The 17,748-nt window shown below is 38.1% G+C and overlaps 1 protein-coding gene across 1 annotated transcript; it reads left to right on the forward strand.

The window, feature by feature from the left end:
* The first annotated feature begins 8,679 nt into the window (after nucleotides 1-8,679).
* On the forward strand, nucleotides 8,680-11,524 carry LOC116299281 (uncharacterized). Its single transcript, XM_089038155.1, has 2 exons — nucleotides 8,680-9,920; nucleotides 11,459-11,524. Exons 1-2 carry the CDS (start codon nucleotides 8,975-8,977, stop codon nucleotides 11,464-11,466), a joined length of 954 nt encoding a protein of 317 aa, XP_088894281.1. The 5' UTR covers nucleotides 8,680-8,974; the 3' UTR covers nucleotides 11,467-11,524.
* Nucleotides 11,525-17,748: the final 6,224 nt, after the last annotated feature.

A 17,748-nucleotide genomic window follows, 5' to 3' on the forward strand; every position in this document is an offset into this window, starting at 1 on the left:
GTTTTGAATCAGTGGCTGGTAAAACTTACAACGGCCTCAATATTTGAATTACCTTTTGAAGAAGTCGAATATAGGTTAAAATACAAGCTTTAACAGCGTTTCAAGGATCGTTTAAAAGGAGTTAACTGCGGCTTAAAAGTAAAATATCTGGACCAGGTTTCATCTATGCGCTTACTTTTATCACGCAAGAATTTCTTATTTGGTGTACGCCGCTCAGTCTCACCAAATAAGAGTAAAACTATCTCTTTGTGAGCCAAAACCTATTGGATCAAAGTGTTGCAATAAAATAGTATTAAATAGGTTTGAGATTTGCACTCTAATTTCTTACCAAAAGCGAACTTTTAAATGCCTTTCGTGAAAGTTTAACAAATGGAAAATAAATGGCTAGTGCATGAGAATGTTACTTACCTCTCTTCTAGTCGTTTCTTGTCGCTTTAGCACGAGCTAGCTCCAGCAAAACAAGTGACAAAATGCCACCGCGAGCTACACCACAAAACGCTGTACCTCTGTGTAACTTTATACCCAGAAAAGAGTTTATATATAATGGCCCTTTGCAGTTAACGGTCACGTGTCTGTACTGGAATGCAAAATTTTTGTTTTCATTTTAAATTGGTGATTCTTTTTAGCTACTTGTAAAGAACTGAATGAAAACACGTGTATCCAGTGTGCTACGAAATGCAGTTTTATTACGATCTCTCGAAACAGGTTGTAGAAAGTTTGTTTGCAGTCCAGTAAATTTCACCCATGGGAATCAAAATGTTCATTCATTTGCTCTCAGTGAATTAATCAGCACGTGATTGCTTAGCTGCAAAGGGCCTTAATAGTCCCCTCCACAGCGCCCTGCACAATCTTGAAAGGTAGCCTTGAACGGTGAGCTTGCAATGATAGAGACATGTGAATGATTGTTCAAGGTGTTAAAAAAGGTCTCTATCATTGCAAGCTCACCGTTGGTCTCGCTTCGATGCAAAGGCACGGCTACCTTTCAAGGTGGCGCAGGGAACTGTGAAAGGGACTATTATCAGCCTACAACAACAAAGAAAATAGCGAAAGAAAGCGTAAAAATGTTGTGCAAAAAGCAAGAAGCTCACAGTGTTGCAAGATTTACTGCATGTACATGGTACAACATCAGTTTTTTTAAACATATCGAAAAAAGATAGGTTTTTGCGCATGCTCCCTTTATATGCAAATTGTATATGAAAGAAAAAGTATAAAAATCTGATTGATCTAGTTAATTTAAGGATGATAGAAAAACTAGTTCTTAAAGCTCTTTTAACGCGGGGAGTGGTTGCCCAATTCTCCAGAGCCAAGGGCTCATGTTTAATGCGCTCGAAGGTGCGCCCTCTACCCCCTCTTACTATCAGTGCTCCTTTTTACGGGTATTTAAAGCTACACAGAACAGAGAGAAGTCAAAACAGACGTGGAGTTCCTGAGGATCGAGCTATGGACCTCTAGCTAGAAATACTGAAGGCTTCGAAAGTCATCTTCACAAACCGACACGAAATTTCTCATCTGAAACACAGGAAGACCACAAGTGCAAGATTAGTGTTGCAGCAAAAACATCATTGTCTTACTCATGACTTATAAAAAGGTTATTGCTTGATTCAATTTGAAAACGATGAGAAATAAACTCAAATGCCTCCTATGATGTCACACTCATTAACATATTGGAAGTGTAAACCTAGATGCATCACTCAAATCATGTTAAAATATTTTACCACTTAACTATTTACTTCAAGTAGAGTGAAAAAGTGCTGAAAATATTGATTTAGGTGTCATAGGCACTTAAGTTTATATTCAAAGTCACGGAATTGGTCGCTGATCCTCCCATCTTAGCTAAACGGCTGACTAATTCTTTTGATAAGAGTTCTATACTCTCACAATGTAAATGGTAGCTCACGTAGCTCAGTGAAACAATGACTTGCCAGTTGAGAGGACGACAACCGTATCCATGTTGTTTTGCACAAATGAACCTTAGACAGTGCGTGTCATGAAGACATTCAAATTCAAAATTCTTTGACAATTTAAATCTAATGAAACGGTGAAGCATCCTTTGATTATATGATTCGTGTCTCGCTCAGATTACAGATCGGCCCGGGTAAATACGTATCTACTGATTATTCAACATATTCAATGTGTAGTTCTAGAAAATATCCATACCTCCCTCCCCCACAGAGGGAATTTGTAAAAGAACCTCCCTACCCCCAGGAACTTCCAATTTTCTTCCATACAATCTCTGTAATTTTGTTCTTTTTCTGACCCCATTGTGGAAGTTGGGAACTTCTGGAACCACGCAATATAGGCTTTCATTTGGCTCAGTTTTAAGGTAGCAAGGGTGAAGAAGCGATAAAATATTTCTCCTTTACCACTTTCGAGTCGGGTTGTGCACGGGTGCGATGCCGTAAATAGACTTCGGGTACGGAATGTGAATTCCTTTGTTTTTTAGTGAATGCGTGCATATAATTTCCCTTAACAGTCTTTTGTCATAGAGTGATATTCATAAACCCGTGAAATAAATATAAGCGTAATAATCATTAATACAAATTAATTACCCATTAGACTTTAAACAACGAAGTAATAAAATACAGTCAAGCTTTCACTGCAATACTTAGTTGTCTCACTAATAACCTCTATTACACATTAATATGCGTTAATAGAAGTTAATAGCTAAATTTTGTTTCACGGGTTTATGAAAATCACTCTATCGTGCTTCACTTGCTTTCTTGTGTTAGTGCCGGAGGGATACAAGATGTTCAGCATGCTTAGTTAGTATAGAAAATTAAACAAAAGGGATTTATTTAGTTGCACGAAATTCAAAATTAGTGGTAAAGAAAACTAGGTCTAATCAGATTTGTTTGATAAGTTTTTCTCTCTCCCTTGACACTAGATGATTTTTCTTACTAGATATTCAACAAATGTTTACATGTTGAACTGAAGCAATTAGTTAAACTTTCATTAATTCGAATTTGAAACGGTTCAGTTCTTTGTTCATAGGGCTTGATTTCCCATATTGTCTTGCTTACTACGAATAAAAAGGCTTTATCTAGATACACCCTGGGATTTATCAGATACATACCTTGAATACTATGTTATAGTCTTTGAATGTGTAATGAAGTCAAGCGTTGGACTTGGACATTCTCTACTATAAACTCTTTATGAAGAAAAAATCTTTCAATAAAGGAAATTAGAACCTAGCAGGAATCGAATAACCCAAGACCTTTGGCTTACCTACATCATACTTTATACCCTAAACTGCATAGCTATCTCATGGACTTTGTTGAACAAAATATGTTATATCTGTTTTCATGAAGATCATTCCTCTTCTCAATCATATGCTGTTTTATTTTTAATAGCGATGAATTTTCAAATATACACATTTGAAATATAAATCCATGATAATTAACCATCTCTTATGTACGAAAACCTTAAATTTATACGGCCCTAGGGCTTTATATGGTTTATTGCCTCCGTTCTCGTTACTTAACTCTAACTTAAGGACGTTCATGGGGAACATCTCCCATGGTCAGATTTTTTTAAAATTTTGCATGTAGAAATGAAATGAAACGAGGGGTGTGCCCGACTTTTTTTATTTTTTTATTTTCATGATATTTTGCTTATTAAAACATTGGAATGACGTCGTTGAACAATACAAATCTCTTATGAAATTGCTGTATATTTATGCACTTATTTATTGTATCACAATTTGCTCTTTTAAGTAAAGCACGCAGTTGTGAATAATGAGGCTTGTGCTCCCAAGGAGAAATAAAAAAAAACAATTAGACATAAATTTAGACAACAAAACTAACAAAAAAGTTGCGGGCAAAAAGGCAGAACGTTATGCTCGTTTGTTGAAAAGACGGAGAGATTCGAAAACGAATAAGTAAAAACCCTTAGCAAAACGGTTGACTAATTCTTTTAACTTTGACAATGTAAATGGTCACGTAGCTGAGTGAAATAATGACTTTCCAGTTGAGAGACAACAACCGTTGCTATGCTGCCTTGCACGAATGAACCTTAGACAGTGTTATTTCAAAATAACATATTTCTAAATGCCCTTTACCATTCTAAAAAGACTTCACATTTTTTAAATTTTAAATAACCTAATGTGAAGACCGTAAAGAGATGCACCAGTAAAAGTGTTTCCTCTGGGACAACACCGTGATTCTTGCATTCCACATCCTACATTTAAAATTCAAAGTCAGTCACTGAATCAGTCATTGAGGACAGGGCAGAGAAAACGGTTTTTGGCCTTTCGCCATAAGGACAACTTTACATATTTAAGCTCAATATTTTGTAAACACGTTCTTTTGGAGCCAAATAGCAAAATATCGAATGCGACCAAAATTTATTGAATGCGTATTTGAGATATAAAGCCGTGTACTTTGGGAGAGGTGATATTTTGATCAGCACAAAAACTGACATTTTCGTGATTACTAATAAGTAGATTTATACTCTAATTCGACAAAATTTCGATCACAAGTTTCGAGCAGCAGTGACACAAATGAAAGGCTTAAAAATTTGGAGTATTAAACTCAGTTAAATAAAAAAATCGTGAAAGTAGCGGGCTTGTCAATTTTCTGCCCTGTCGTCATTGAGCATGTCAAAGGGCGGTCACACGGTTAGTTAATCTATAAAATAGCACTACCCGGAGAGTTGCTCAGTCGCGTCTTCGAATCTAGTGAGAAGCAAGTTCAAGAAATCAGGTAATTTGAGTAGTGTATTCTCTGGGTTGTCTCCGCAATACCTAACACGCGTACCCTAAATTCTAATTCAATCTCTGAGTTACCCATGCTCCGACTTTGATCAGACCAGAGATTGTTTCAGGGTTCTATCTGTGAGTTGCTGTGCCCTGACTTAGATCAGCCCAGAGGTTGTTTCAGGGCTTGATCTGTGAGTTAGCCATACCCTGACTTAGATCAACCCAGAGGTTGCTTCAGGGTTCAATCTGTGAGTTAGGTCAGTTAGCCATGCCCTGACTTAGATCAGCCCAGAGGATGTTTCAGGGTTTGATCTGTGAGTTAGCCATGCCCTGACTTAGATCAGCCCAGAGGATGTTTCAGGGTTTGATCTGTGAGTTGCCGTGCCCTGACTTTGATCAACCCATAGGCTTTTTAGAGGTTGCCTTTTTGAGCACTATTTTTTGTTATGTTCTAAAAGCGATTTTCATAACAACGATACTGTAGGTCTAAGAACAATATTCGTAAATTTTCCGCTAACAGAAAGTGGAGGCACTGGTCTATTATTAATTTTTGCTCAAACTTATGGAACCATTTTTTAGCAATGATATGCCTCCACACTAGCTTAATTAAGCATCAAGTTTTAAGAGCTAATCTTGAATATTAATTAATTCCTCTTCTTTATATTATCTAATTAGCATTTTTTTAATAGTATTTATACTCTTTCTATCATTATTATTTAACCTTTCAACATTTATAGATTGTTATAAGTTATAGGCTTATGTAATTTTTCTAGGAGGGAAAAAACTTGTAAACCACTTTATTGCGGATACTGATATCCTCAATTAAGACTAGCATAACTTAGATTGTTTCAGAGTTCGATCTGTGATCCGTGTCCTGAATTAGATCAGCCCAGTATATGTTCCAGGGTTTGATCTGTGAGTTAACCACGCTCTGACAAGCAAAACGGTTGCTTCAGTGTATCGATAAAATTTGAAGGTTTCTTTAAAGGCTTTATAGCTTCGTTTACGTTCTTTTTTGACGACAAAAATACGTGGGGAGTTTCGAGGCAATGAAGCGGTGACGCATCAAGTCTCGTGCAGACTGATGATTGACACTTATCACGCTTGTGTGACATTATAAGATATTTTGATTTATCGGAGAAAAGGAGTTTACTTTCAAATTTGTCACATCGATAATAGTAAAATTGCGAAGTTTCGTAATGATTGCTATTTTAATGCCGAAGATATAAATTTTGAAAACTAAGAATTTTAGTGGCCACTTTTGCAAAGAAGTGTATGTGTCTACTCTGATAACAAGGCTGTTAACGCATGCAATAGACTGGACAACGAACATCAGAAATGAAAAGAGCACCTTGATATATTAGTAAGAGGGCGAAGTTTCAGCTCAAAATGTTGCCTATAGGAGAAATTTTAACGAATAAAAAGAATACAATATCTTATGGGGATTTGTATGGGAGATACCCTGGTCCCAGAGGCTCGACGATTTTTCTCCCGGCCACGTATATTTTGAGCCGCGAAGCGGTGATCGAGCTGCGAAGCAGCGAGGCCTCGTCGGAGCCTCTGGTAGGAACCGCATAGTTGATTGATCAGGCCGCACCAATAGAATTACAGATTGCTCAAAATTGTTCTGGTTCACTGATTGGCTGATTTGAAGTCCAGTTTGTGATTGGCTAAATTATTTGTAATGAAGGGTAGGGAGGTACAAGTATACATTGCTCATTATCTTATGTCAGTTTGTTTGTAATGTCAAGAGATTTCAAGGTGTTATTTTATAGTTCTAGCTACAGTGAACATTTCTCGATGCCACATTGTATATCCGAAGCGCTATTCGACGAAATATTGTCAACAACGCTTGAAAAACGGTTTGAGAACATTGAAACGTTATCGGAAGAGCAAAAGACAAGGAGAACAAAGGTCATTGACGATACTAACTGAACAGGGTACAGAGGTTAGCTTGATAATTTCACGCAATAACCATTGAAAGCCGATTTTAAAATCAATATCCATTATAGAGTTGGTGAGTGTGTGTAGTCATTTATACGAGTTTCTTCCTTTGACTACCGATAAAATACAATAAAAAATACAATAAATATCTACAAGGCCTAGACAACTAATCAGTAACACAACGGGTGTCGATCACATCAATATCACGACATATTGACAGAAATTTGACAGAGCATTTGGTCTTTAACTTTGTAACTTCGTAACTCTGTAACTTCGTAACTTTGTAACTTGTAACTTCGTAATTTGTAACGCCAAAAAAAAAAAAAAAAAAGAAGAAGCCAAAAAATTCAGAAGGTCCGTCGTGAACGTGAACCTCGGCATCGAGAACAACAGCTAGTCGTTTCACAAGATTTTCGTTGCGAGACTTTGGGCCAAAGAGGTGAATTCTTGGTCTTCCAGACGTAATACTACATTTGCAAAGTCGACAGGACTTTGAAGGATGTGAGATTGCGCTTTTCAATGGAGTATTTTTGTTTGAATTTCGTTCACAATTGGTTGCGATTCGTGTTGCTGAATGTAAACACCGGACTGTCACTTTGACATATTTGGACACGTGTACATGACAAAAGCACTTAGGTGGACTCCGCAAAGTTATTTTGGTCAACTACAACCTCCCCTCCCTAAATACCAAAAGCGCCACGGGGATCTCTTGTGTGATTGGTTAGTTCTAAATGATTGATTGACACTTTGATTTAGCATGGAAATGAGGTTGTATGCGGTTCCTACCAGAGGCTCCGACGAGGTCTCGCTGCTTCGCAGCTCGCTCACCGCTTCGCGGCTCAAAATATACGTGGCCGGGAGAAAAATCGTCGAGCCTCTGGGACCAGGGTATATGGGAGATGACAATATCAATGAAAACAAGACGCTCCTGGATCGTGCACTGGGCTGCCCAATGTGCTGGTATGATGGAGCTTATTTAACACCTAATCTTACTTATGTACCGTTTTTTGGGAGGATCTGGTACTTTGGAACATTTTAGGTGTATTTTTGTTTTTGTTTTAGTGGCGTCTGACGAAATAAATATATTTATTACATGGCCAAATACGCGACATAAATTCGTTTAGAAATATGTTTAAATGGTTATTTGCTTTTCGCTAACCGTTCTGAAGTTCTCGATCTCTCCATTATTGATTATATTCTTCAAATATTGTTTTTTTCAAATATCTAAACCAGTGAAGTGGAAACGTGAAACTCGGTTAGTAAAAGAATTCAATACTTAGCGAAAAGTATTTTCGGCCAAAGTTACCACCTCTATTACCGCGTAGTATTTAACGATATATTTATGTATATGCCTTCAAGATTAACTAGAGACTGAAAGCCGTATTTTCCTTTAAGCTCTACTAACCCACGATTGAAGCCAGAATACTGCCGACTGGGTAGCTGTATTAATACTAATAAATTTCTGATCTACAATCCTAGAAATATTCTTTTACTGCTCAATTATATTACTTCTAAGCCCGGAATTACATCCTCAGCTGCTAAGCCAATCTATGAGCCCAGAATCTATGAACGTCATTCAAATCCATATATGGGTACTCTAGCGCAAGAATGCACATTTCGCGAGAAGGAAGGTACAAAAAAAAAAAAAAAGGCATTTTACGACTGGGCTACCACAGGCAACCCAGTAACAAGGAGCTACAAGGTTTGCTTGTGTCTAGGAAGGATAACAATGTCTTCGATGAAATTAACTGAATCATTGAATTAACAGCGATATCGTTAACAATCATGTCCAACCTCATCCTGCTAGCATTTCAATTTTTAAATATTTTAAGGTGCGTTTATCATTTTTATGTGTCTAGTTAGAGTTTCGATAGAAACCTAGAAGGAGTTAATCATAACAATTCGACATTTTTATAGATGGACAAAGCATTAAGCAATAGAAAACGAACTTGACATTCAAACTTACCGAACATTAAAGAGGAGTCCGGACCTCTGATATAGAGATCAGTTTCTTTTTTTTTTTTCCCTGACAGAGAAATGTGGTTCAAGTGGGGATGCGCAGTGTTTCTTGTGGTGGGTATCCATCTATCAGTAACAGAAGCAGCAGCTCGTAGGAGTAAGCAATGCTCTTATTCTGGATACGCGCCCGGTGGCCCTGTCCCAAAAATATCGAGCATAACAGCAAAGAAACCTGAACAATTTGAAGAATCTGTTCTGGAGAAGGCGCTTGAAATTGGCGAAACGGGAGGAGAGGTCGTTGAAAAAATTCTTGAGTTGCACAAGGTATCCCCACAGCTTGCATTGACGTTTGGAGCTATATCGATCGCTTTAGGAATGGCACAGAATGAACCATCCCCTCAGGATATCTTGGACAGAGCTCACGAATCCGTCCAATTTCTTGCGGATGACGTCAATGAACGATTGAATCAACTACAAGATTACGCCGATGTCAAAGACTTGCAGCTGGAAAGAAGAGTGATGACCAGAAATTACAAGGAACTTTTCGACCAGTGGCAGGAATGTCTGACGTATCAAACAAAAAGAGAAGCTGACGCCTGCCAAGGTCGTGTCGAGAGAGCCGTCAAAAGCGCCCGGTATCAGTTCCAGCCATTGCAGTCGATGTTTGAACGAAAGGATGACAAAGGAAAGATATTGTACGACCCGAATTTCTACTATAGATACGTGGGTACTTGGCAATGGATGGAAAAACATAAAGGAAAAAACGTTTTTTACCCCAGCTATGACGAAGTTAAACGACTGGAGATCGGGCTCATCCCATTCCGAAATTACGTCACTCTCCATCTCCTTGTCCTCGAGACACTGATTAGGACACAGGAAGCTATGGGAAACGAAGGATGTAATGACTTAAAATTCTATCTGCAAAGAATGGTTGAGAGGTCTGATTACTACATTGGTTATGTCAAGTGGGCCTACGAATGGATCTATATTCGACAGTACGAAGAAAATATGTTTTTTGGAATACCTGGAAGAGGTGGGGGACGTTCTGCATCCCAACGTGCCGAAGGATTCCTTGGTACTGAGAAATGTTCAGGAAGAACGTGCACCGTGGAATGTTCCCAGATAATAAAAGACAACGTCTGTACTTTTAGAAATGGAAGCCCAAAGGATGTTGAAGCAGAAACGAAAAATATCTGTGAGACACATTTAGCCCAAGTTAAGGAGCAGCTCAGTAAATTCTGGAAGGAGCAAATCTTAGATTTGACAAAGATGTGGGAAAAGTACGGTCAGCAAGCCAAGAATAAATTGGCTTCAATCACATGTGAGTAGACAACAGCTTGTTACAGCGTTTAGTTGTCATAAATACGTATACGCTAAATAGAATAATAGCCAGTATTTTAAAGGGGCACTTGGATGAAAACACCCAAATTTTTGAGTCCAAATAATTGAAGTATTTGAGGATAATATGAATCAATTATGACTTTGAAAACCAGATTAGTAAAAATTTTAGCCTGGGAGCTACTTGCAGTTGGGAGAGAAATTTTGGATTAAAAGCGAAAAGAACAATAGGGTTGAGTAAATGCCGTCATTTACTCACAATTTAGATGCTGAATGAAATTGATAATTTTTACCCGCCACTTTTGACTGTGAAGAAAATATGTTGCTTGGCTACTATTGGGGCCATATAGATAAGTTTAACCAAGTTTCAAGTCATTCCAATTTTCATCTTTTTTTCATCCAAGTGCCCCTTTAAAGAGGGTAAAGACGATACAAGGACAAGCTGGCTTCAATCACATGGGAGTAGACAATAGCCTGTTACAGCCTTTAGGCCGGATATTTGGTCATATCGCCCCATGTGAGCGAATCCGGACTTATGGTGGATTCCAGATTCCAAGTGCTGGATTCCGGATTCCAAAGCCTAAAATTTTGTGGATCTCGGATTCCGGATTCCCTTACATGGGACGAGTCATAAATACTCAGAATAGAATAATAGCTACTATTTTAACGAGGGTACAGAAGTAATAACCAGGAAGAGTTAATGAGGATCTAGAATTGTTGATTTCAACAATCAGGAAAAGCGGAGGACCTGGCAGAAACCCTCGTAGCATTGGAGAGGACTATACATCAAACGAAATCAAATCATCTGGCACCTATTTAAAAAAACGTTGTCGGTCTGAGCCTAAAAAGAATTTTTGCGCTTTTATGTTTTCTGGCTAAAATACGAACAATCCTATTTCTAACATAAAGGTCATGCTCCATAATTCAATCTAAAAGGAAGCAACATTGTTCGGCTTTCAATATCTTACATGTTTTGCAGTGTGTTACATGGTCTCAGATTTAAGATTTTCTAATCTCCGACCGAGAATTTTTTTTAATGGTGTATTCGTTTTTGCGTTTTCGGTTTGTAGGCGAACACGTTTACGATAAATTTAATTGAGAATCAATCAGCCAATCACAATAATATTTGCGTCAAATGAACCAATCAATCAACCAATTGGCTACTCTTAGGGCACTGATTTATTTAAGATAGACGGTGATAATATTGAGGATGATGTTGATGATGATGATGAACTAGGGGGGAGCACAGGGTGCACGTGCACCCCCCTCCCCTCCCCATAAAAGCATAAAGTCCGCTCATCCATCTCCTTTTTTTTTTTTTTCTTTTTTGTTCTGCTTTCTTAAAAAAACGATCAATGGTCCGATTATATTCGATGTGCACCCTCCCTGTAAAAGTTCGGGTTACGGCCCTGGATGATGATGATGATGATGATGACGATTATTATTATTATTATTATTATTATCATCATCATTATTATTGCGAGATTAACTTACTTCTTTCTTTTTCTCTCTCTTTCTCAGGCAGCTGAAAAGGAATTTTGTTCAAAGGTTAAAATCCTCTATCGCTCGAGGAAGCGTAACATCAGGGCCGGGTTGTTCAAAGCTGGATTAGCACTAATCGGGCTTTGAACAACTGGGCCCAGAAGTTAAAATAGGCTATCAAGTAACTACAAAGAAACTTTTTTGTTGTGTGATAAGTAATGGTTATCGATAGAGAAGCCAGGGAGGTACCATTTCTCAGGTTAAATTTTAAGTCCCAATGATGAACCCTGTAGAAAGCACATGCTCGTGCTTCTGTTTCCCCTTGGCCCTGTGTCCTTAAGCAGTCCCAGTGATGAACCCTGTAGAAATCCCATGCTCGTGCTTCTATTTCCTCTTGGCCCTGTGTCCTTAAGCAGTCCCAGTGATGAACCCTGTAGAAATCCCATGCTCGTGCTTCTATTTCCCCTTGGCCCTGTGTCCTTAAGCAGTCCCAGTGATGAACCCTGTAGAAATCCCATGCTCGTGCTTCTGTTTCCCCTTGGCCCTGTGTCCTTAAGCAGTCCCAGTGATGAACCCTGTAGAAATCCCATGCTCGTGCTTCTGTTTCCCCTTGGCCCTGTGTCCTTAAGCAGTCCCAGTGATGAACCCTGTAGAAATCCCATGCTCGTGCTTCTGTTTCCCCTTGGCCCTGTGTCCTTAAGCAGTCCCAGTGATGAACCCTGTAGAAATCCCATGCTCGTGCTTCTGTTTCCCCTTGGCCCTGTGTCCTTAAGCAGTCCCAGTGATGAACCCTGTAGAAATCCCATGCACATGCTTCTATTTCCCCTTGGCCCTGTGTCCTTAAGCAGTCCCAGTGATGAACCCTGTAGAAATCCCATGCACATGCTTCTATTTCCCCTTGGCCCTGTGTCCTTAAGCAGTCCCAGTGATGAACCCTGTAGAAATCCCATGCTCATGCTTCTATTTCCCCTTGGCCCTGTGTCCTTAAGCAGTCCCAGTGATGAACCCTGTAGAAATCCCATGCTTCTGTTTCCCCTTGGCCCTGTGTCCTTAAGCAGTCCCAGTGATGAACCCTGTAGAAATCCCATGCACATGCTTCTATTTCCCCTTGGCCCTGTGTCCTTAAGCAGTCCCAGTGATGAACCCTGTAGAAATCCCATGCTCGTGCTTCTATTTCCTCTTGGCCCTGTGTCCTTAAGCAGTCCCAGTGATGAACGGTTTTTACACTTGGTCACTTGAGGGAGACAAATAGAACCTCACTTTTTCCATCCTACTCTTAAATAGATGTGTCATGCTACTCATAACCAGTACCTTGGCACTGCACGCTTACTGTCATTTATAACAAGCAGCACAATTTTAGGGCAGTTAAAATGTTTATTTAATATTTAAGCAATAAAGATAAATTCCTTTGAATTGCATGAACGTAGTAGTACTTGCAAAGGTTAGATGTGTGTATATTCCTTTAAAAAAATCATGGGGCACGGCACGGCACGGCACGGTGATTCTCGCGGGCAAATGCAAAGTTGCAATTTGCCAGTTGTTAAAACAACTTAAAAAACTCATGAATAATTCATGAAGGAAATACAATAGAAATCATGACCGTGAAGGAGGTTTTATATCTGATATAGATTCGTCTTCATTTGCATAAACTTTAACTTGGATTTTCTCTATCAAACTTGGTTCATTTCGTAAAGAATTCGGTACAGTATGAGAACATACATCAGGAGTTTTTTAAGCCGTTTAATAAACTCGCAGATCGTGTTTTATCGGGTCTAAAACCACTCGGCTACGCCTCGTGTTTTATACCCGATAAAACACTCCTGCTCGTTTATTAAACAGTACATACAACACACACACAATACGCCCATAAAAATAGGGGGTCACCGTCCAATCCTGCGAGTAAAATGCCTTAGAAGTCCATCATTTTGGCAACTATCGTTAGCTACGTGACGAGTCAAAGATGCTCAGATCCTCAGATGCAAAGATCCTCAATTAGTGAAAACAAAAAATAATTCCAGTAAGAAATTTATAAATTGTATTTGTAGCTAATCTGCTTTCAAAACATTTTTTTCTGCAAGGCATTAAAACTGACATACACTCTTTTTTGAGGGAAATTACATCTCGAACAAAACTGTCCTTTTTTCTCGTTCTTTCGGGTCGAGATGCAGAAAATGTCGTGTTTCAGGTGCGATAAATAAATTTCGTTTTTTTTTAACTCTGGGAAACCCGGAGAAAATCCCTCGAAGCACAAGAGAGAACCACAGGAGCCTGGTAATCGAACAGAATCGTATCTATTGATGAGAGACAAGCGATCTTATACAGTTACCAGTCACTTTATAGGTCTTTAAAAAAAGCCTGATAACAATTGTAGCTTTTGATCCATGTATATAAAGTATTTACTTGTATGTATTTTCATCCAAGTGTCCATTGAAGATTCATGATTATCAAAATAAGATTATTATCGTTGACACGACGTCTCGAGATCCAAGAGTGTTTTTTAGAAAAATCTCTCCTCAGTTCATCAGTTTATTTTTTGTCCTATATTTTAAGTGGCACCGATGCCCTTTCTGTGCTATTAGTACAATTAAATACATGTCGAATTAATTCTAAAAGGAATTTTTAATTAAATTTTCTATTATTCTATTTGAAAAAATGAAAGAGGGGTCAGAATCTTTCCGCATGTTTCGTAGAATGGCTTATATTTTGATATAAAAACAAAAAATAAAGGTCATAGGGACTTAAAAAAGTAGCCCTATTAGGGCTCTATTATGCCACGTTTTTGTTGACACAACTACTATAAGTGCATCACCAAACCAACTGGTAAGTGCGTGTGTGGATTAGCTTAGCGTGGGCACCACTCGTGAGCAGAGGTTGTTAGGTCTCTTTCTTAAATCGACGTTTCCCCTGCGGTTTTCCGGTTTTCCGTCCTTAGCAGAAACCATTGCCCTAAATTCCCAGACATTCTCAGACGTAGATCACCCAAGAGGTTGTTTCAGGGTAGCAATAAAATTGAAGGTTTTGTTGCCAAGTTGTGGCAAATTTGTCATTGGTTTTTAACAACATCAACCAACATGGTGGCCACGTCTATTACTGCTAATGATCTCAAGCTGCCCATCTTGATAGCGTGAGCTTGCGTCACTCGTTAATGTATTCCTATTAACACCTCTTACAACCACTTAGTGGTTTATAGTCGAAGAAGGAAAAAAAAAAAAACACGAAAACTAACTAAAAACTGTCAATTAAGCTTGCCTTTTGGTGACACCCGCTAACTATACATACTTCAGCTGGCAATGGTTTTAGAAATGAATTATGATAAGGAACTTAAGAAGTTTTAAGACGGTTCGAGGTCGTATATCTACAGTAGGGGCGGATCCAGGAACTTGTTAGGGGAGTATCCAAAATGATTAAATGTATATAGAGATATTATGCATCGCTTCGAAAAGGCGTAAAGAACTGTCGTGGTACAGTCAACTCTCGTTACAGCGGACACCCTCGGGACCGTCACTTCATGTCCGTAATAGCGAGCGTCCGCAATAGCGAAAAATTATTACGGCCATTTCTTTGTCAATATTTTTGTCGGGGAATTTTCTTCTGTCCGTAATAGCAAGGTGTCCGTAATACAGGGGTGTCCGCAAGGCGAGAGTTGCATGACCGTATATTATTTTATATTGCAAGAGCTTTCAACCAATCAAAATACGGACAATTTTTGATAAAAAGTATTACTAAGTCGATATCGTCTTGTATTTTTGCATATCAGTTTTTATCTTTGTTTGTTTGTTTTATTTGGTTGTTCAAGTCATTTTTTGTTCACTTGTTGTTTGTTTGTATGTCAACTGTTTGCTCATTTATTTTGTTTGCTGGTTCATTTGTTTGGTTGTTTGTTTATTTGCCTGTTCATGCGTTTATTTGTTTGTTAGTGTCTTATTGTGAGTAATTAATTGCTTGCCCATTTGCTTATTCATTTGTTTGTTCAATTGTTTGTTCATTTGTGGTGGTTTGTTTCATTTGCTTGTTCACGTGTCTGTATGTGTGTAGTCATGCCATGTTTTTTGCTCATTTGTTTGTTTGCTCATGTGTTTGTCTGTTTGTTCACTTCTTACTCTATTTGTCTCATTTTTTTGTTCGTTCGTTCGTTCGTTCGATCGATCTCGATCAGCGTATACCACTGACTAAATGAAAACCGTGGAAACGTAACGGAGTGCATATTCATGCATAAAAAGGAAAAACGTCATGGCAAAAGAGAGGTATGACCTAATCTCTTCAGTCTCCGCCTAATCTCATCCGGCCAAGACTTAAACAAACATGAACAGAGGATCCTTGAATATGAGTCCTTTTTCCAGATAAATGAGGACAAAGTATAAATAAATATTTGAATTTTGAATTTTTTTGTCTAAGCCGCAAAATAGACGCAAAGTTAATATGGTATTATTTATTCAGGATCAAACAAGATTAATGGCTTAAAAATTATTCTAAAAACACTGTACTGTCGTTCCCAAATAGGGTGGCTGTTTAATTTTAGCGACATTGTTACAAGATAATAATAATAAAAAAAGAACAACATACGGCATAATTACTTCCACCAGTGTACGGGAGATCCAAAAATCTAACCAGCTCGAATAGACCTCTTTACCTAGAGTATCATAGTCACTCAGTCACGTCGTTGGAACTTCGATCATGGTGCCGAAAAACATGGTCGCCATAAAATTGCCATTAGCCTCGCCGCAAAGAAGTTAAGCATTTTATTTACGTTAAACGTGCCATTCTTATTTGACAAGTGGAAAATCAGTGGAAATAATAATAGTAATAATAATAATCCCCATGTAGTAATTAAATAAAACAATATTTGTCTTTGTTGAGAGGTTTTGCAAAAAGGCGTTAAGTGAAGAAAGATATACAGGTGGTCATGTCTGCGGTTGGTGTTTTTTTCTTTTTAATCTGTTTAAAATTGCAAGTGTAAATGGGCTTTTAGTATCATGATCTCCCACAATTTAACCACAAGTATTTTTTTATTATTAAACCACTTAATATTTGTATCATAGTTGAAATCCTGAAACAACTGACCCATTAAAAGTGGACCATCTTTCATTTGTAGCCGTACGTTTTCTCTCCTTTATATCTAAGTAACAATAATAATATTATTAAATACGAGGGTGCCAATGGGGTCAGAAGTTAACTGAAAACTGGCCAAAAAAATAGTAGTTAATTGCAAAATAGCCTAAAAATAGTAGTTATCAGTTAAATGATATTTCATTATTTTGGTTAATATTATGACCAGCGCTCGTGAAATTATTGCAGTTAACTGACATTCGGCCGAAAAATTAGTAGTTAACTGACAATTGGGTACTAACCCTATTGGCACCCAGTTAATGCCATGTTCATCCAACAGACCTTTCCCGAATGCGCTTGACGTAGTGCTCTCTAATGTGTTCAGACATTGCCTGTATTTATAGATAAAACCATTAAAAATGGGATTTAACAATGGCATTGAATTTCCACTGAGTGTGGCTCTTCTGAATTCCAATTAGGATTTAGAAGTTCGATAAGTCGATAGACCTAATCGGCTAACGTGTTGCTATGTACGTTACCACCCAATTCAAACCTTCTGGGAATAAGTTTCATTGTTCGTTATATTTTGGTTTCAGAGTTGAATTCGCAGAGCAAACGCTCCTATTCCCAGAAGGTTTGAATTGGGTGGTAACGTACATAGCAACACGTTAGCCGATTAGGTCTATTTGCGGTGAGAGGAAAACCGGCGAAAAACCCTCGAAGCAACCAACAAATGAGACTAAGCAAATAGAAAAAGCAACGGCTAACAAGAAACTCTTCAAGCTCAATCTTGGCTTGGAAATATGTTTCAAGCAAATTAGTAGGAATTACGAAGAGCCAATCGTGCAGCCGCTATAAAATATTGATAAATGTGGAAGAAAAACTGTAATGGTCGATCAGAGCACAGATCTTTACAATCTTTATTATTCAATGAGATGTATTTAAAGCTAAAAAGAATATCAAAAGCAAATTAATGAATTGAGCCATATTTTCAGCCAATCAATATATTTACAAAAGATATTGATGAGGAAGACAAAGTAGCGGCTATATTACCATATTTCATAAGTCACATTACTTCTAATATTTAAGTGCAGATTTTTGCGCTGATTGATGTTAAAGCTGAGATTTTCTGGTTTCCTTTTGGCAATATTTCGCATGGGAGGACTTAATGTCTCGTTAATATCAATAATGAATGATAATAATGAGCAATGTAGGTGGCTGGAAGGCCTGTTTTAATTTCAGCCAAGGGCAAAGTTGCAGAAGAGTACGTTATAAAATCATAT

Source organism: Actinia tenebrosa, unplaced genomic scaffold (genome assembly GCF_029948245.1).
Source record: "Actinia tenebrosa isolate PJP-AT-01 unplaced genomic scaffold, QUT_ActTen_1.0 PGA_scaffold5__44_contigs__length_20552954, whole genome shotgun sequence".
NCBI lineage: Eukaryota > Metazoa > Cnidaria > Anthozoa > Actiniaria > Actiniidae > Actinia > Actinia tenebrosa.

Bases quoted from the DNA above. Each gene is read 5' to 3' on its own strand.
- LOC116299281 (XM_089038155.1), top strand. From the start codon at position 8,975: ATGGCACAGAATGAACCATCCCCTCAGGATATCTTGGACAGAGCTCAC.